The sequence below is a fragment of the Elephas maximus genome, chromosome 5 (genome assembly GCF_024166365.1).
Source record: "Elephas maximus indicus isolate mEleMax1 chromosome 5, mEleMax1 primary haplotype, whole genome shotgun sequence".
Lineage (NCBI taxonomy): Eukaryota > Metazoa > Chordata > Mammalia > Proboscidea > Elephantidae > Elephas > Elephas maximus.
Window position 1 is genome coordinate 84,063,009 of NC_064823.1, and position 20,411 is coordinate 84,083,419.

The window sequence follows — 20,411 nt, forward strand, 5'->3', positions numbered from 1 at the left end:
AATGAGACTCTGCTGTGTATCAGGCATGAGACTTTGTATTTTATATGTAATTCTCCATTACATGTAGAGTTATTTCAAGATCTAAGGATGAACTGATGACTGAGGCTAGGGGTGGGGTTTATTTTCCAGCGATGGTGATATAACCAAGCCAGATTCAGACTAAACAGGATAATATGCTAGAATTATCTTCAAGAGCTTACCAACAACTTCCAAATTTTAGTTATTATTTTTTTCCAAGTCCTTCACAGTTTGGGCTCCTCTGCTTTCTCCATAGCAAACCACATCCTATAACAAACATCCTCTTCCTCTAGGGGTTCCTTATCTTAACTTGTGGGTTCTTGGAATCATGTTATATACAGCCCCTTCCAACTAGCCCTTTGAATTCCAGGGAGACCCAATATCTTGGCATCAAAGACACCATAAAAATCTACTTCTATTCTAACACATCAAAATCAGATAATCACCAGTGTCAGAGAAAAATGAAGGATCTCATATCTATTTGATGATAAAAAAAAAATTAGATGATACTCTAATCATAATAATAGATACTTATTTAAGAGCCCAAAGTGAAACAGAACAAAAATGCCAACAGATGGTCCTGTTCTTAGATACTAACATGCTTAGTTGAAGAAATTAGCAAAGATGCTAACTACAAGTAGGCAAAGGAACAGAAAACAGATTTGAAATCATCTGCCTCTTCAGCTTAGAATATATTATAGCTCAGCCCAGTTCCATTTAAACACCCTCTGCCCACCTAATAGATAGGTAAGTCCAATGCTACACTACAATCTTACATTCCAAAATTTTCTAGAGAAATTGGACTAACTCAATAACCTAATTAAGACTAGTCAACTATAGATCATTGTTGGGTATACATGGGCAAATGAAAAAGAACAATGAAATAGTGGACAATTAGGAAAAAAAGTTGTTTATATCATATTTCTTGCATGTTCTGGAAAAAATTTGTGTGAATCACCTCTGTAATATGTTACTATTAGACACTAATACAAAGTATCATTTTCCATTTGCTTTTATAAAAGTTGGGAAAGTCCTTCAAGTTTCCCTATAGAACATAGCTACCTTCTCAAAGATCTTTCACAATTTTATAGGGAAATACAGCCCAATGTCCACCTTTTTAGGAAAGATCCAGTGAACTTTGAGTCAAAGAAAAATGGGGATCCAGACCTAAATCTATCATTTATGAGTACTATGTCCATAGTAAAGTCACTTTAGCTCATTGTACTTTAATTATGGGCTCAGAATTGGTTATTAAGTTTCTTCTAGCTATGTTGTTGTTAGGTGCCTTTGAGTCAGTTCTGACTTAGAGCGACCCTATGTACAATAGAACAAAACATTGCCCAGTGTTGCACTGCCCTCACAATCGTTGTTAGGTTTGAGTCCATTGTTGCAGCCACTGTGTCAATCCATCTCCTTGAAGACCTTCTTCTTTTTCTCTGACCTGCTGCCAAGCATGATGTCCTTCTCTAGGAACTGATCCTTCCTGATAACATGTCCAAAGTATGTGAGATGAAGTCTCGCCATCCTCAGTTCTAATGAACATTCTGGCTATACTTCTTCCAAAACAGATTTGTTGGTTCTTCTGGCAGTCCATGGTACATTCAATATTCTTTACCAACACCATAATTCAATTCTTTTTTGGTCTTCCTTATTCATTGTTCAGCTTTCACATGCGTATGAGGACACTGAAAACACCATGGCTTGGGTCAGGTGCACCTTAGTCCTTAAAGTGACACCTTTGCTTTTTAACACTTTAAAGAAATCTCCCAGCTATAACATCCTGAATTTCCATATAATGCACCAACCCACCAAAAAAAAAAAAACTGAAAGTAACTCCAACTCCAGTCATATGATAATTTCCTTTGATACAAAATTCATTGCAAGAATTTACCAGGAATAGCCACAGACATCATTTAATATACAAATATGTACCTAAGCAGTGGACTATAATGCTTTTAAACAGCCAGGAAAGAACAATATTGCTAAAATTAATGCAAACATATACAAATACACCCAGGATGTGAAGAGGTGGAGAGCTAAATGACATGGGCTTATAATCTTTATTCTTCCCAGATTATTTATCTTATCACAGCAGCACCCTGAAGCCTCACGCAGTTGAAGAGCTGGAATCCCCACTGCTCTACAGAACCATGAGTGAAGCAACCCTTGTAAGAAAAAGGATAAGGCCTCCACCAATGGACAGAAAAGACAGACAGAACCATAGGGCCTCTATTAACGGACACGTCTATAACTATGAGGTGAGTTACATTTCCATAAATTCAGTTTAAAATAGTGTTGTCTCGAACTAAGAATTCCACTCAATTCAATTTACAATTAAAAATAGTAATAATAACAATAATATGTTGCCTTGTGTTGATTCCAACTCATGGCGAACCCATGTGCATCAGAGTAGAACTGTGCCCCATAGAGTTTTCAGTGGCTGATTTTTCTGAAGTAGATCACCAGGCCTTTTTTCTGAGGCTCCCCTGGGTGGACTTGAACCACCAACCCCTCCGTGAGCATCCGAGGGAGTGCATTAACTGTGCCACCCAAAGACTCCCAAATAATAATAGTAGTAGTATATCTAACAATTATTGGGCACTCCCTATGTACCAGATATTAAACTGTTTTAAGTTGGTTTTTAATTAATTATCTCATTAATCATTAAAACAACCTTTCGAAGTAGATACCATTGTTTTCTCCACTTTAAAAATGAATTAATTGAAGTTCACAGAGGTTAAGTAATTTGTCTTAGATATACTGCTTTTAAGTGGCAACTCTGAACTTGAACTCAGGTTTGTCTGACTCCAGAACCCAGGTGGTTAACCAACGTGATGAGTGAACCCATCTGTACTGGGCTGAATAAAAACCAAAAACCAAACCCATTGCCGTCAAGTCCAACTCACAGCAACACTATAGGGCAGAGTAGAACTGCCCTACACGGTTTCCAAGGAATGGCTGATGGATTCAAACTGACAACATTTTTGTTTAGCAGCTGTAGCTCTTAACCACTATGCCACCAGGCCTCCCTGGGTAGTATCTCCGAAAAATTCATGTCCACATGAAACCTGTGAATGTGATCTTATTTGGGGAAATAGAGTTTTTTACTGATGTAACTAGTTACGGTAAGCCTTGATCAACTGTGGTTGGTGTCCTTATAAGAGGAAAATTTGGACACGGAGACACAGACAGAAGGGAGCCATGTGAAGATGGAGACAGAGATTGAAGTGATGTATCTACAAGACAAAGAATGGCACATGAGAAGGCCAGGTTCAAAACATTGACTATTATTAGTTAATATAATTTTAAGGACTTACATGACAATTCTTTTTCTTTTTTTTGTAGACATCAATTTTCACTCCAGCCTATGAATCAGAAACTAAAGTCAGAATAAACAGTAACATGAGAACTGAGGAAGTGATAAAGCAACTTCTCCAAAAATTCAAGGTAATCTTTATCACTAAACTTAACTATAAATGTCTTGTATATAATTTAACTTTAGACACTTTTCTAAACACACTCTTTGGAAAAAGGCTTAAGAACATATAAGGTCCATCTTAATTGGCTGTTCTGTTCTGAAGGATTCTTTCTTATATATAGCTGCTTTTAGTAACTGTGCCTAGAAAAAATAGTATTATTCCCAGAGAATTAGAGAACTCTGATTTATTGTCTGAAAATGAAAAATGGAAGCTAAGAAGCAAATACATAAATTGAATCTAGTTAGTTTAGATAAGATCATATGACAACAAAGAAGCCTTGTTTGTTTATATATTTTTTCTTTTAACAGATTGAAAATAGTCCCCAGGACTTTGCTCTTTATATTATTTTTTCAACGGGAGGTAAGAAAGCTTGGTAATTTAAAACTCACTCTTCTCACATGACTCCAATATGTTGTAGTTTTCAGGCCATAGGGAAGGCAGAAGACCAATGTACCTCATGCTGTGGAAGGAAGGGAGGAAGGGAGGAGAGAGGGAGGGAGGGAGGACAGAAGGGGGAAAGAAAAAGGAAAAGGAAAGGAGGGAGAGAGGGAGGTAGTGTGTTTGTGTGTGCACATATGCGTATGTGTGTTTTAGAAGATTATTTATACTCCAGAATTTCAGAATAAGACAACCTAAGAATAGGATATCCTCAAAGACTTTGTAATACCAAAATGTTTGCTTCTAGGTCAGACATTGGATTGTCTGAATGGGGATCACAACTCTTGGGGATATGTTGAGGATTCTCATGGCTATTCACCTCTGTATATTTTTCTTTTTGGCTTTCCCTTCTCACTCTGGCTTTTACTGGAGCTATCCTGACTGGCATTTCTTTTTGACCTTGTTTTGACCTCTTTCTGAGCACAGGATCTGACACATGGTGTGTTACCTCCTGCCCAGTAGAGAGGCATATGCAGAGTTTGGTGGACGGGGGTAAAAGAACTCACAAGTAGCAGAGAGATGAAAGAAAACCTAAGGCAGTGTTGAAACACATTTTTGAAAACCTCAAAAATAAAAAATTTCATAGAAAAAACCCAGGCTATACTTAAAGTGTCAGAATGTTCAAGGCAGAAATTGAAAAGAATAAAATAATAAATTTTGATGCTAGAGCATTGTAAGAAAATAAAAGTTTTACCTCCAAACACATGTAAAATTAAAGGCCTTAAGAGCTGAAAGCTTAAATACAAGTACATACATATACATTTCTTTTTTTAATTCTAAGGGAATTTTCAAGAGGAAAATATATATATTGTTGAGGACAAGAAAACTAAAAGGTATACTATAAAAGGTATAAATATTGGGCTGCATAAAAATTTAAATTTTTTAATGAAAAAGATATAAACAGTAAATTAGGAAGAATATTTTTAATGTATACCAGATAAAAGATTAATACCTACAATATCAAAGAGCTCTTGCAAAATGATAACAAAGAGACAACCAATCAAATAAAAATAGAAAAAAAGTATGAAAAGCAATTCAAAGAAAAAAAATTAATATAACCAGTAAATATTTTGGGGAAAACTTTGAACTCACCGGTAGTCGGAAACATTCAAGTTCAAGCCACAGTGCAACATTACCTCGCGCTTACTAGCTTGGCAAAACGTTTTAGAGTAAGTCTACCTGTGGCTGGCATGGATAAGGGTAAAAGCATTTTCATGTAACACTGATGATAATATGATTGTCTTTGTTTTTTGGAAATCATTCTAGCCATACTTATTAAAATTTACAGTATACCTATGCTTTCACCCTGTGATCCCATTCATGAAACTCTATTCCGCAAAATAAAAGCACCAGCACCAAGAGATTTAGGTGCAAAGCTTGTTTATTATAGCACAATTTATAATGACAAAAAGCTAAAGAAAAAATTACCCCTCATAGGGAAATGATTGAATAAATGATTATACAGATATTAAATGGAATAACTTAGATTTATATCAGCAGGCATGTGCCAGCTTAGGGCCTTTTTACTTGTGCCTCTGTATGGAGCACACTCCCCCAGATAGCCTCATGGTTCGGGGTTCCTCATCTCCTTCACGTCTTCGTTCAAATATGAGGCCTTGCTGGCAATTCTATCAATACCTGCAAACTTCTTTCCTGCACAAACGTATTCACACATACACATGCTTCCTACACCCCTCCCTTGCTTTATTTTTCTTATCACTAACATGACATGCTTTCTTCCTTACTTTCCTTGTCTTCTGTCTCCTACCTTCAGAATGTAAGGTCCATGAGGGAGGGGATTTTAGTCTGCTTTGTTCTGTTATGTCCCCTGCCCAGAGAAGAGAGTCTAGCACATAGTTGCTAGTCAATAAATTGTTTTTCTTTTTTTTTAATTGTACTTTAGATGAAGGTTTACAGAAGAAACTGGCTTCTCATCGAACAATTAGTACACACATTGTTTTGTGACATTGGTTACCCACCTCATGACCTGCCAACACTCTCCCTTCTCAACCTTGGGTTCCCTCTTATCCACTTTCTTGTGCCCTCTTGCCTTCTAGTCCTTGCCCCAGGCCTGGTGTGCCCTTTTAGTCTCGTTTTGTTTTATGGGCCTATCTAATCTTTGACTCAAGGGTGAACCTCAGGAGTGACTTCATTACTGAGCTAAAAGGGTGTCTGGGGCTATACTTTTGGCGTTTCTCTAGTCTTTGTCAGGCCACTGAGTCTGGTCTTTTTCTGTGAGTTAGAATTTGTTCTATGTTTTTCTCCACCTCTGTCCAGGACCCTCTGTGGTGGCCTCTGTCAGAGCAGTCAGTGGTGTAGCCGAGCACCATCTACTTGTGTTGGACTCAGTCTGATGGAGGCCGTGGTAGTTATGGTCCATTAGTCCTTTGGACTAATCTTTCCCTTGTCTCTTTGGTTTTCTTCATACTCCCTCGCTTCTGACAGGGTGAGATCAGTGGATATCTTAGATGGCTGCTCACAAGCTTTTAAGACCCCAGATGCTACTCACCAAAGTAGAATGGAGAACATTTTCTTTATAAACTATGTTATGCCAATTGAGCTAGATGTTCCCCAAGACCATGGTCCCCACAGCCCTCAGCCCAGTAATTAGGCCCCTCAGGGAGTTTGGATGTGTCTATGGAGCTTCCATGACCTTGCCTTGGTCAAGTTGTGCCAGCTTCCCCAGTATTGTGGTACTCAATAAATATTTGCTGAAGGCAGGAAGCGCATGGGAGAGAAGATGAAAAGATGGATATAGGAGACTGTGTTCTGTTCATGTTTTATTCTAATAAAAATAAAATCACAGATGTGAAATTGCTTTAACAAAAAGCTACAAATACTTTTGAGGTTGTTGTTGTTAGGTGCTGTTGAATCGGTTCAGACTCATAGTGACCCTACAGGACAGTGTAGAACTACCCCGTAGGATTTCCATGGAGCGGCTGATAGATTTTGAACTGCTGAACTTTTGGTTAGCAGCTGAGCTCTTAGCAGGAGTATTTATATTATAACTTTTTTTGAAGTTTGAAGTTCTTGGAAAATACTAAATTGGAGGGTATTTTCTTTCTCTGTGTCATTTTTTATAGCTGAATGGATGGTGCCCGCAGAGGAATAAGATAATCAAAATACTGACTCCTGATCGCAAAAACATTCTGAATGTGTGTTTAAGGAGAAGCCGAGGATAGGTGTGGGGTGAAAAAGAAAGGAGAAATTGAGGATAATTACAAGGTTTAGGACCTGAACAACAGGAAAATGGAATTACATTAACTGAACTGGGAAATAATAAGTATTTGAATGAATGAAAAATATATATATATATATAAAATTATATATCTATGTATAAAATTATATATATATATATATATAGTAAAACTTTTGAAAGTGGGAACCTGTGTAAGGTGGAAAGCTGTCAGAGAAGGAAAACACAAATATTTTCCACTAAAATGAGTGATGGAAAAGTTTGATAGGAGTAAGACTGCATCCTGTCAAATGTGGAAAACTTGTAAGACCTGGAAACACAATGCAGTCCCGTCAAGTTCTGGTTCTCACAGGTTTCGCTATATATACTTACAGAGAGAGAAAGTCAGTCTCTGAGCTGTGCAAGTGGTTAAGTGCTCAATTACTACTGGGGAGGTTGCCGGTTCAAAACCACGCAGAGCCACCTCAGAAGAAAGCCCTGGTGATCTGCTTCCAAAAGTTTACACCCTTGACAACTCCATGAAATGCAGTTCTATTCTGCACACATGGAACCACCAGGAGTCAAAACAGACTTCAAGGCAACTGGTTTGGTTTTTTGGAAATATATATATATATTTTGAGGCATGTTGCTTGAGAAAAGCCATAAATGGGATGCACATTTGTCTAAACAACCTAACCAAAGGCAAAGAGCAAAAGAAAGAATGCCATTTTTAGTTCATTGAAAAATTTTCATTTCAATTTGTCATTCTGAGTGAGCGTCTCCTTGTATGTGTTCTTTTCAGGTCCTGTTCATTTCAATGTGAGCTATAGAAAGAGAGGAATGGGCAAACTGTCATTCTCTTTTTCCTCTATCATGAACTCCTGCCTGCGGTTAACTCTTGTGTTCATTTGCAGAGCGGAGACGGCTAAAGGAGACAGATATTCCTCTACTGCAGAGGCTCCTTCAGGGACCTTCCAAAGAGCATGCTCGCATTTTCCTCATGGATAAAGATGTGGAAGAAATTAGCAGTGATGTATGGACACCACAACCCAGAATCTGTCTCTGTTTCCCTTCTGAATCAGCATCTCCAACATAAACGCTTTCTTCCTCTTTTTTCTTTTTTCCTTCTCAGGTGGCTCAGTATATTAACTTTCATTTTTCTATCTTGGAATCCATTCTTCAAAGAATAAATGAAGAAGAGAAAAGAGAGATTCAAAGAACAATAACAAAGTAAGCCAAGAGTAAAGCATTTTGGGTGTCGGTCTTTAATAGGTTCAAAGGCACACAGTGTGCTCAATTTTTAATATTTTTTTCTCTCCTTATTTTCAGATTCACTACAGAAAAGGCTATTATACTGAAATATCTTAAAAGTAAACGGGTAGTAAGAACAGAGACGACAGTTTAGCTTTACAGGCCACTATTGCTAAAACACTTCAACAAAGTTAGAGAGCTGTTACTTTGATGAGTGCATAAATGCTATACCTGAATTCGGCATTCATGCAAATATATATCTAAAGTTGAATCTGTAGAAAACTGAAAGTCCAAAAAGCTTGTCTCTCTCTGAAGTGATGAGGTTAACTAGAGTTCACAGATGGACTAAAATGAGCTTGAATTTAGTTTCAGTAACTGAAATAAGCTTGAATACTGTGTATTCCAAATACCTTTTATAGTAAAATATCCAATGAACTTGAATTTAAATGGCATTTTCAGACATCATGCAGTTTAATCTCCTTTTAGCTAGAACTCTCAAGAGAACTGAAATACCATCAACCAACTCTCAGAAATGACTCAGAAGTAAAAGGTACCAGTTCTCAAAATAAAAAAGAAGCACATTACTACACCAAGAAGGCGTGTTTTAAGCTCTTTGAGAATTCTGCCATTTTCATACAATCTAGGACTATCTTGACATGGGAAGATGATTTCTGGCTGTCTGTAACGTCAGAGAGAGATATGTCCTTTGGGAAGGAAAATATGGACTTTGTTAAGAAATCTAAATTGCAATTTTCTCAACCCTGAGTCCTCTGTTTTTTTTGTCTCCTCTACTGATTAGGTTCAAAAGTATTCTTAGGCTTTTTTTTTTTTTAATGTCAGATGAACTATTTTTCTTTATTTTTATTTTGCCAAACAAATGAACCACAGATACTTAACATATTTTATCAGCTAGGATAGTACTCATGGCAACGTCATGCATTGTAGAGTAGAACTGCTCTATAGGGTTTTCAAGCCTGTGACCTTTCAGAAGCAGATCACCAGGCCTTTCTTCTGAAGGGTCTCTGAGTGGGTTTGAACCACCAATCTTTGGGTTAGTAGTTGGGCACTTAACCGTTTGTGCTACCCAGGGACGCACGGGTTTACCATGAGTTGGAAATGACTCAAAGGCAACTGGTTTTTTTGTTTGTTTGGTTTTGGGTTTTGGTTTAAGACAATGCTTAGCCCATAATAACTATTTGTAGCTGAACAAAAACAACAGATAAGGCAAAGCTGGTATAGCTGAAGCCAAGCAGGGAATGTGGAGCTCAGCCCTCTCAGCATCAGCCTGACCCTACAAGACAACCCTTAAGATACTTCCTCAAATCTTTATAAGTTTGCTAAACCCTTCCTCGAATCTTTTAAGTTTGCTAAACCCATTTGAAAAATACAAAAACAAACAAAAAAACACTAAGAATGAAAAGATGCCGGAAGTATCATCTATGAATTTATTTATGAACTATATACTAAAATGGAGTTTTATGTAACAGTCTTCCATTCTCTAACCTACTTCCATTTAAATTCCTTATATTTTTTTAATTTTAAAAGTCCACAAGGGAACAAAAAATTTCACAAGATGCATAAGAAAAGTACCAAGATCCAATATAGTACCTTTAATAAAAAGTATTTTGATAGAAAAAAAAAGAGGGGAGGGATGGCATGAAAAATACCCAGTGAATCTGAATTTAAATGTCATTTTCAGACATCATGCAGTTTAAGCTCCTTTAGCTGGATCTCTCAAGGGAACTGAAATACCATCAACCAACTCTCAGAAATGACTCAGAAGTAAAAGCTACCCGCTCTTGAAATTTAAAAGAAAAATTCTCACACCACAGAGGAGAAAATGCAAATGGCTAATAAGCATAGGGGAAAAGTTTCAACTTAACAGTAATCAGTTCTATTTGTCTGTGTCCAATTAGGAGACAGAAATCACACAGTGATTTAAATTGGAGAGTATTAATAGAAAGAATTATTAAGTTATGATAGGAGAGTAACTATAAAGATAGAAAGAGAGCTCTAAAGGTTACCCTAAGACCGAAGGAGAGTACCACAAAAGGGACAGCTTGGAATGATGGTCCAGAATCCACTGGAGAAGGTGGGATCGCAATCCACCGAATGGTGATGTTTGCTGGGTTGCCCAAACCAGAGCTGGGACACAGCTGCCAGACAAACAGAAGCAACACTCTGGGGTGTGGATGAGCCAAGGCAAGTGGGCAGGTGGGCAGAAGGAGTTCGGGTGTCACTGTAGACACAAAGCCTGGAGTGCTTGGTGTCTATGTCAGAAAGGTAATAGGAAACAAACCTTTGGGGAACGTGTAAGCCAAGGCTGATGGGTGGGCACAAAGGAGTCAGGCATGCAGAGGGAGCTGGGGCACAACTGTGGGAGCTTCCAGGACTGTAAGCTTGAGAACCTGTACATTTCTGTGTGGACTTGGCTTGAACAGCTTCAAGAGGCTGCACTAAACAAAGATTGGGCAGCTGGCTAGTTAGATGGCCAGCCCCATGGGCCCTCTATGTGGACATGCACAGGGCCTAGGAGAGAGTGTGGAGAACAGTGACTTGAGGTAGGGTGCAGGGCTACACTGGGGCTCCAGGCTACACTTAAAAAACAGGTTGTCCTTGAGTCAATTTAGACACATGGAACCCCATGTGTGTCAGAGTAGAACTGTGCTAGGTAAGGTTGTTCACTGATTTTTTGGAATTAGATTGCTAGGCCTTTCTTTTGAGGTGCCTCTTGTGGACTCGAACCACCAACCTTTCAAAAGTTAGCAGCCTTTTTCACCATCCAGGGACTACCCAAGCTACACTACTTCTGCCCAAATCTAGAGCTGGAGAAAGAGAGGGAGCCCCTTATAGGCAACTACCACCAGAGAAAACACTGGGCAGAACAGTGGAGAAAACCCACTCTCCAGAATTCTGGCCAGCTAACCAAAATGTCGGCAGTTTGAATCTACCAGCCATTCCTTGGAAACCCTATGGGGCAGTTCTACCCTGTTCTATAGAGTTGCTATGAGTTAGAATTGACTCAGTGTGGCAATGGGTTGGTTTGTTTGTTTACGTGCTTGCTTTTAATCAGTTTTCACAGAGCAGACAACGAAGAGTGAATCTGGAGTTAAGAAGCAATAAAATGATAACTGGCACATCAAAAAACAAAATTAAAGAAAAATGAAATACATTTTTTGTCTATTAAATTAGAAAAGATTAAGAAATAATAAACACTCAACAAATTACAATGAGGTGGGCACTCATAAACTGCTGGTAGAAATACAAATAGATACAACTTTTCTTAAAAGTGATTTAGTAGTAAGTTTATCCTATATTTTTACGTTTAAGATTTTATCACATGGAAATAGAGATACAAAGACATCCTGCAAAGATATTCATTATATTCTTATTTATTATGGCAAAAGGAAATAGGCTAAATGTTCAAAAATAGGAAAAAAGATAAAAGAAACACTTACTCTAGACTATATATAGCCATTAGAATTATATTTCCCAATAAATTTTAGTTGTAGAGGTAAATTCTCCTTATATATCTAAGAAGACACACACACATTCTAAAATATGTATTATTCATAAGACGTGTTACAGGTTGAATTCTGTCCCCAAAAAACATATGCTACAATCCTTATTCCTTTTATTATGCTAATGAGGTTATGCCACAGTAGGAAAAAAAACTAAACCTAATCCCTTTTAAGTAGTGTCTTATTAAAAGAAAAATAATAGCTATGGAGTAGGCTATCTTGGAAGTAGATCGCCTAGCCCCAGTCCAGCCTTCAGATGACTACAGCCCTGTCTGACAGCCTGACTGCACCTTCATGAAAGATCCTTGCCAGAAAACCCAGCTAAACCACTCCTGGATTCCTGATTCTCAGAAACTGTGTGAGATAATACATGTTAATTGTAGTTGGCAGCTAAATTTTGGGGTAATTTTTTACTTAGCGGTAGTACAATTTCTGAGACAAAAGTATGTTGGTTCATCGCAGAGACATCTTCTTGCAAAAATACGAGAATATAAACTTTTGTCACAAAACTATTTATTCTTGTTTTAGGTGGTCTCTCTTTTTTTTTTTTTTTTTAGTATTTCACTACCAGTTACATATTAGTTCAAAATCAATTCTAGATTGTATTTTATACTTATTAATGGTAGAAGACCTGTCACGTTTATCTTTGTATACTTTGTTGTACTTAATGTTGTATCTTGTATACAGCATGTGCTCAATAAAAATCAAATGAATTAATTAGTGAATGAATAAATGAATGAGTAAGTGAATGGCCTGAAGTATTTTTATAAAATCTCTGTGTATATGCCTCCTTTTACACAGCCTGATCTGGTAGTTGAAGAAATATAGAACCCTTTCAACACGCTCGCTAACATAGTGATATGTTTTATTATCCTTTGGCTCTGTGAAATATTCAATTAGACAGTGTTATTGTAAGATCTGATTTAGGCCTATTCAGGTTGGTTTCAGCAACTGAAAGGGAAAGAAGTCTGTTAGCAAGGTATTGACGAGGAGGAAGAAACAGCAGGTATAACCATTAGACTGAGCTCTATACATGTGAAAAGGAAGAAAGGAATAAGATACAATTGCGACCTCATGCGTTACAGAGTAGAACTGCTCTATAGGGTTTTCTTGGCTGTAATCTTTGCGGAAGCAGTTCACCAGGACTTTTCTTCAGCAGAGCCACTGGGTGGGTTCTAACTGCCAACCTCTGGGTTAACAACTGATCACAAACCACTTGCACCACCCCTTCAATGAGATCATCTGTCTTCTAAATTGACAATAATAGCTAACATTTAAACAAACTCAAAAATTTTGCAATTGCCAATATCTGACCTAACAAAAAAGGCAGTTTCGTATTGCTCAAACTAATAATAATAAAAAACATTGCCATCGAGTTGATTCAGACTCATGACAACCCCATATGTGTCAGAGTAGGACTGTGCTCCATAGGGTTTTCAATGACTGTGAACTTTCAGAAGTAGATTGCCAGGACTCTCTTTTGAGGTGCCTCTGGGTGGACTCTAACCGCCAACCATTTGGTTAATAGTTCATTGCTTAACCATTTGCACCACCCATGGACTCCTTCAGGTTAAGCGTACTTACCATTTGCCAGACACTATTTTAAGTGCTTTACATATATTTACTCATTTAATGTTCATTACAATTCCCTGAGGAAATTACTTTTCCACTCCATTTATCAATAAGGAAAATAAGCCAAGGAGAGGTTAAGAGACCTGCTAAGGTCTCTGTTAGAAGAGCTAGGTGGGATTTGAACCAACGCTCCAGAGTTCACACTTTTAACCACCATACTCTATGACCTCACCCTAAACTACATTTCCTCAGTCTGGCATTCTCTTATGTGTCCTTATTTGTAAATTGGGAATAGCACCTCAAACATTGGATGATTGTTGGAGTTATATGAGATAATACGTGTAAAAGCTTGCACAGTGCTGAGCATATAAGAAATGCTTGACAATATTATTGCTATAATAAAACTACAATATATCCCCACCCATCGTTATATTCTTATCTTCCACTGACTTACTGCCCATGACTCCTCATTTTGTCTTGAGACAAGCAAAACTGAATCACTCACCATTTCCCTGAAATACCTCATACTTCTCCAGATCTATATCTGTTGACTCTGTTGATCTATATTCCTTGGCCAGAGTCACGTCTTCCGAGCCTTTCCTGGTCTTTGTGACAATGTTGACCTCAAACTCCTGTGCACCACCATATCAGTTATCTCTGCTCTTGTGAAACCAGAAATTTGAAACTTACTTTCATTAGAATTTCATAAGCACTTATCTTTTATCTTGTATGAATTCATTAAGGTTCTGATGTTATCATCATATCCATTTTTGTATTATTCCCTGTGGTATCTATTACAGCATATTGAATGTAGTGAGTACTCAGCAAATGTTTACAAGATTTAATTTGATCATGTATATGAACATGTTGAAATCACTGGAGTGAGGAGAAACAATTATTTAAAAGCAAAAGAAGAGTATTATAAAGAGGATTAAATTTTCTTTCTCCATTTTTTCCTGATTAAAATAATTCACTTATTTGATAATCACTAAAATATTACTGCTTATTTTCACTTTATCTATTAAACCAAAAATGGAAAAATAAATAACAAGTCCAAATTATAAACAAATTCTTTATGTAAACTATAGTAGAATTCTTGGTGAAAAAGATTATCATTAAGAATCATCGTCAAAAGCTCAAATTCATATAAAACATTAGGAACTCTTGATTCTAATGTCACCATCACATATTTCATTCAGCTCACCAATAACACTTTTCAGTAGCAGTACAGACAGAAACTCCAAGTTGTAGCTTGGGTCTTTTTACTCTGGAAACCCAGCAGCCAATTCCTGGCTAGACGTGGCAGCTCATTACATCTATCTCAGGCTTTTGAAAAGCCCACTGATTTCTTGTTGCTGTTGCTGCTCCTGAGAAGCAGCTTATGGAGGTGGGGAGAGGGGAGTTTTGTCTGAGGATTATGAGAAGTAGATTCTTCTGCTGAGAAGGAAAAGAGAGATTAAGTGTACACTGGCCAGTGTTCATGGAAACATTGGAAAGTAGCTGAAAAATTGGTTATTTGATTCTTCTTTTACATTTGACATGAATTTTGTTATTCATGAAAAGTAAAATGCAGATCCTGAATTGACATTTTCTGGGATCATTTAGCCTCCTAAGAGAGACTGGCACTTTTCCATCAGTTCAGACCCCTAAGAGAAAAAAGAAGCAAACAAGCACGTTTGTGAGGGAAAAATACTTGAACAGCTAAGATCTCCAAACAGAAACTCTTAAGACTTGCCTGTTACATCTGGGATAAGCTCTATTGTGTCCTGCTGTCATGGTCTTGTCAACCCTGCCCTAGTCCCTCAGCTCAGGGACTTCATAAACTGCAATTCATCTCCCTCTTTCATGACCCAAATTTGGACTAGATAAAAATTTGTTTCCTCCTCACAAAAATTTAGACTGTTTAGTTGCAGGGTAAAAACAGACCTTCAACATCAGCTTTTCATTCAATTTTAAAACTACCGTAGGCTAATGCCATGTTAAATCACTGCATAGTCCAAATTCAGGACCTCAATAGGTACAAAACCACTAGCATTGAATCAAAATATATCTACCCACTAAAGACATGCTGGTATATACCTCTATATTAAGCCCAGCAGTTTTCCCCAATTTTTAGCTATATAATCTCTCTTCAAATAAAAATTACTTGTGGGAACCCAATATACGATAGATAAAAGTGAGGTCTTTGGCTCAATTAGGAATGGACCCCTGGAACTACACACACACGCACACACACATGCACACATTCTGGGGGACAGCTAACTTGTACTCTTAAGGACCCCTAAGGCCCTGTGAAAAACAGTTAGAAGTCTATTAATTTAGTTCTTGCTCCTACCCTCAAAGAGTACCACACATAAATCATTCAGACATGTTATAATCTATTTAGGCTTATTTTGCTTTTTAAATACCTCTGAAGTTTAAGGCATCCTTGCTTCTTGGTAACCCGTGGCTTTGTTACACAATCTTCATGGGAAATTTTCCCATAAGCTTGACCTAAGACTCTCATTTTAATCTTGTCCATTTTCTCTGAACCTAACAGTAGCGGAAGAAATCATGTTTCTCTATATCAGTTCTTCCTGACCTCATTTATTCCGTAAATCCTTGGTAAATTTAATACTGTTTTACTCATCTGTCACTACGAGTCAGAATCAACTCATAGCAATGGATATAATACTCTTCATTTGCTTTTAAATAATTGTTTTTCCTCACTCTGGTGATTTCAACCAAAAGTAGGGTAGCAGAAAGGCTTCTGAGAAGAATACTTTAATAATGAGCAATGCCTAGCACAAAATATGAATAGTGATGATAACTCTTGAGAAACCCCAGCTTGAGATAAACTCCCAAGCAAGATTTTTTTTACATAAAACATGGATTGTTATGATGGGATGGGAGGACGGGAAAAGAAACAGGAAAGCTCTTCTTTACACTGGGTCAAAATCTGCCACTCTTTGATTTCCTAGTTTTCATTTCAGGAATTATATAGAAACAGTGATATAGTCCTAAGCATGTTGAGGACTCTTAATATATCACCACCACCCCTCGCCCCAAGACATTGGGCTAAACGTTACCAGTCTATCCCTCCTTATCCCTGTAAAATGGTTTTCAATTGTCTTTCCATTCTAGATAATCTCTGGGCATAACAATTTGCCAGAATCCTTTTAAAATGTGTTGTATCTCATCCTTTCCAAACTTCCAGTGTGATAACAGTAAAAATAGATACCACCCCAAAAGATAAAGCCATTGCAATGTTTTTTAAATGTGCCATCAATGTAAGAGATATTGATGAATTTCTGAGGGGGAAAAAAGTGAAATTGCGAGGGCATTGACGAATATATCAAACTGGAGAAATAGAAGTTCCAAACAGTCCCATAAGAAGGTGTAGCAGAACTAAAAGTCATTGATTTCTGACCTGCTTTAGTTCCTATCTGCTATGCAGCCTGTTTTTCAAACTCCTTACAGATTCTTGAAGCCACCATTATCCTTTTCATAAATTCACTTTTCCTTAGCCAGAATTTGATCTTATTATTTGCAATTAAAGAACTCCAACTGACATTCCAGGAAAAAAATTTTTTTTGTCAGACATACAGGGAGCTAGAAAGTTCATCTCCCAAATATCCATGAATGAGTGAAGAAATGAATGAACAAATGGCTTAAGAATGTAGCACAGAAAAATCTGAAAAAATCCAAGAAAGAGTACAACACAGGATTCCAGAAATAGTCAAATTTACTTCAGCACTACATTGAAAAGAAACTTCATGTGGTCAGCCACACATCAGGCCTAGAAAAAACTTAATCCAAATTGAAAGACAAAGCTGAAAGGCTTTCTGAAAATAGCTTTAAAATGATAGGATATTGTATTACAGAACTATATGATTAAGAACCTGATTAAGAATTTTAATTGCATGATAAAAGTAGGTGTTTTGTCAACATGAAAAATGAAAGGCAATTAGAAACACTGAAAAAAGAAGGCTATACTAGAGAATCATACTCCAAATTTGAAATATATATATATATATATATACGGCATGATTTTCTGCAGTTAATAGTAGGTAAGAAAAGGGACTTCATTGAAACTTGACATCTTTAACATCCTCTTTTGAGGGATACTACCTACCTACCCATTGCTGTCAAGTCAATTCTGACTCATAAAAAAAAAAAAAATTTTTTTTTTGACTCATAGCAACAGATAAATAAAATGGTATTAAATTTATTCCTCTATAGGTCCATTCATGGTTCCGCTATAAATAATATTCACATAAAATGCTACTGAATATACTATTCAATGGTTTCCAGTTTTTAGGATCAGCCTATTGACAAAGCACAAAGTTTCATTATATTTACAAAGTACGATGTAAAGGTTATAAACTTAGACCATGTAGAAATAACAGTATAATTGAAAAAAAGATGAGAACAATTACAGAGAAGTCAAAGGAAATTTAGATATGCAAATTATGTTTTGGGGAATCAATAGATGCTGACCAAAGTTGAAGGATCAAGAAATCTAAAATCTAAAAAACCAAACCCAGTGTGTCAAGTCGATTCTGACTCATAGCGACCCTATAGGACAGAGTAGAACTGCCCCACAGAGTTTCCAAGGAGCGCCTGGCAGATTCGAACTGCAGAACCTTTGGTTAGCAGCTGTAGCACTTAACCACTTGATAATAAAACCAAGTAAAGAACTAAAAATAATTTAACTTAAAAAAAAAAATTAAGAAAGATTCCACGGGTAGTATGGTGGTTAACGTTAGTGTAAGTACACTACAATCTTTATGTGATGGCAATATTTTAATAAATCACTAAAATGATAATGGTAATCACAAGGAAAACCAAAAGTGAAAATTCTAAAATTGGCTGCCTTTCAGGAATGGGATAATGGTGTATCTTTCTCTTCTGTTTGAACTTTCCCAATGTTCATGTATTACTTTTATCATTTTTAAAACTTGTGTTAACTTATCATTGAAAACTCAGTATGATAAACCAGAATGACCTGATCAACATAGGTTGGAATTATCATCTTTTGTTAATCTGATCTTTTTTTTTTTTTAATGCATCCCAAGATTGCAGTTGCTTTGATAATAGACCACTCAAGTTGTAGAAACTCACTGTAAGTGTAAACAAAAACCAAACCAAACCCACTGTCATAGAGTTGATTCCAACTCGTAGTGACCCTATGGGACAGGTTAGAACTGCCCCAGAGGGTTTCCAAGGCTGTAAATCTTTATGGAAGCCATATCTTTTCTCCCGTGGAACAGCTGGTGAGTTCAAACCATGGACCTTTTATAGCAGCACCAGATGACTAAGATAGTCCTGGAGCAGTTAGGCTTTTATCACCCTGCTGATATCTACAAACTCAGTTGGCTGAATTTCTTCATCCCTGGGTTGTTGTTTGACTCCTGGGAAGCCCAGCACTCCCTTCTACCTCACTTCTAACTTCTGACAAACTACAAGGCATTATTCCATAACACTACAGTCAAACTTAGACTCCTTCCACAAACACAGAGCACAGAGACACACACAATTTCTTGGTACCTAACAACAATAACAACATTTATATACTAATTCAGAAACACAGTTCCTTATAAAAATCTTTAAAATAAATTAAGGTTACGTTAAAAAATAATCCTCATACTTAATATCCCCAAATTCTTTCATTTTATTTCCTAAATATATTATTTCAAATTGTTTAGCTATCTTCATTGCCTTCCTTGGTTCTTACTTCTCAACCAAGAGTTAGACCTATGGAATTATGGAGATGGGGTGGGGGTGGGGGGACAATTTATGGTTATCTTTTCCCACCTTAAAAGCTGACTCCTCAAAGTCAGCTCTTAATGACGTGGATGGAGTAAAACTTTTCAGGACCTTCATTTGCTGATGTGGCATGACTCAAAATGAAAGAAAACAGCCACAAACTTCCATTAATAATTGAAGTGTGGAATGTATGAAGTATGAATCTAGGAAAATCAGAAGCTGTTAAAAAATGAAATGGAATACTTCAAGATCAATATCTTAGGCACTAGTGAGCTGAAATGGACTGGTATCGGCCATTTTGAACCAGATAATCATATGGTCTACTATGCCAGAAGGACAAATTAAAGAGGAATGGCATCACATTCATTGTCAAAAAGATTTCAAGATCTATCCTGAAGTACAAGGCTGTGAGTGTTAGGATAATATCCATCCAGCTACATAGAAGACCAGTTAAAATGACTATTATTCAAATTTATGCACTAACCACTAATGCCAAAGATGAAGAAACTGACAATTTTTACCAAGTTCTGCAGTCTAAATTGATCAAACATGCAATCAAGATGCATTGATAATTACTAGTGATTGGAATGTGAAAGTTGGAAACAGAGAAGAAGGATCTATAGTTGGAAAATACGGCTTTGGTGACAGAAATGATGCTGGAGATCACAGGAGAGAATTTTGCAAGACCAATGACCTATTCATTGGAAATACCTTTTTTTAACAACACAAAAAGTGTCTATACATGTGAACCTAACCAGGTGGAATACACAGGAATCAAATCAACTACATCTGTGGAAAGAGACAATGGAGAAGTTCAATCTTATCAGTCAGAACAAGGCCAGGGGCAACTGTGGAAGAGACCATCAGTTGCTCATATTCAAGTTGAAGCTGAAGAAAACTAAAACAAGTCCATGAGAGCCAAAGTATGACCTTGAATATATCCCACCTAAATTTAGAGACCATCTCATGAATAGATTTGACACATTGAACACTAATGATTGAAGACCAGATGAGTTACGGAATGACATCAAGGATATCATATATGAAGAAAACAAAAGGTCATTAAAAAGACAGAAAGAAAGCAAAGAGCAAAATGGATGTCAGAAGAGATGCTGAAACTTGCTCTTGAACATAGAGTAGCTAAAGCAAATGGAAGAAATGATGAAGTAAAAGAGCTGAACAAAAGATTTAAAGGGCAGCTCAAGAAGA

General features: G+C 36.9%; 2 protein-coding genes across 2 annotated transcripts in view; one reads left to right on the forward strand and one right to left on the reverse strand.

Annotated features, from left to right (window-relative positions):
* Window positions 1–12,610, forward strand: part of RASSF6 (Ras association domain family member 6) — a 61,366-nt gene extending 48,756 nt beyond the window's left edge. The window contains exons 6-11 of the mRNA XM_049886044.1: window positions 2,092–2,276; window positions 3,364–3,465; window positions 3,806–3,857; window positions 8,025–8,143; window positions 8,243–8,340; window positions 8,440–12,610. Coding sequence (XP_049742001.1) covers window positions 2,092–2,276; window positions 3,364–3,465; window positions 3,806–3,857; window positions 8,025–8,143; window positions 8,243–8,340; window positions 8,440–8,515 — 632 coding nt within the window. The 3' untranslated portion in view covers window positions 8,516–12,610. The remainder of the gene's footprint in view (window positions 1–2,091; window positions 2,277–3,363; window positions 3,466–3,805; window positions 3,858–8,024; window positions 8,144–8,242; window positions 8,341–8,439) is intronic.
* A 2,379-nt stretch (window positions 12,611–14,989) lies between these two features.
* Window positions 14,990–20,411, reverse strand: part of LOC126077083 (alpha-fetoprotein-like) — a 59,681-nt gene continuing 54,259 nt past the window's right edge. Inside the window, exon 14 of the mRNA XM_049886041.1 lies at window positions 14,990–15,100. Within this exon, the coding sequence (XP_049741998.1) occupies window positions 15,056–15,100 (45 nt within the window). The 3' untranslated portion in view covers window positions 14,990–15,055. The remainder of the gene's footprint in view (window positions 15,101–20,411) is intronic.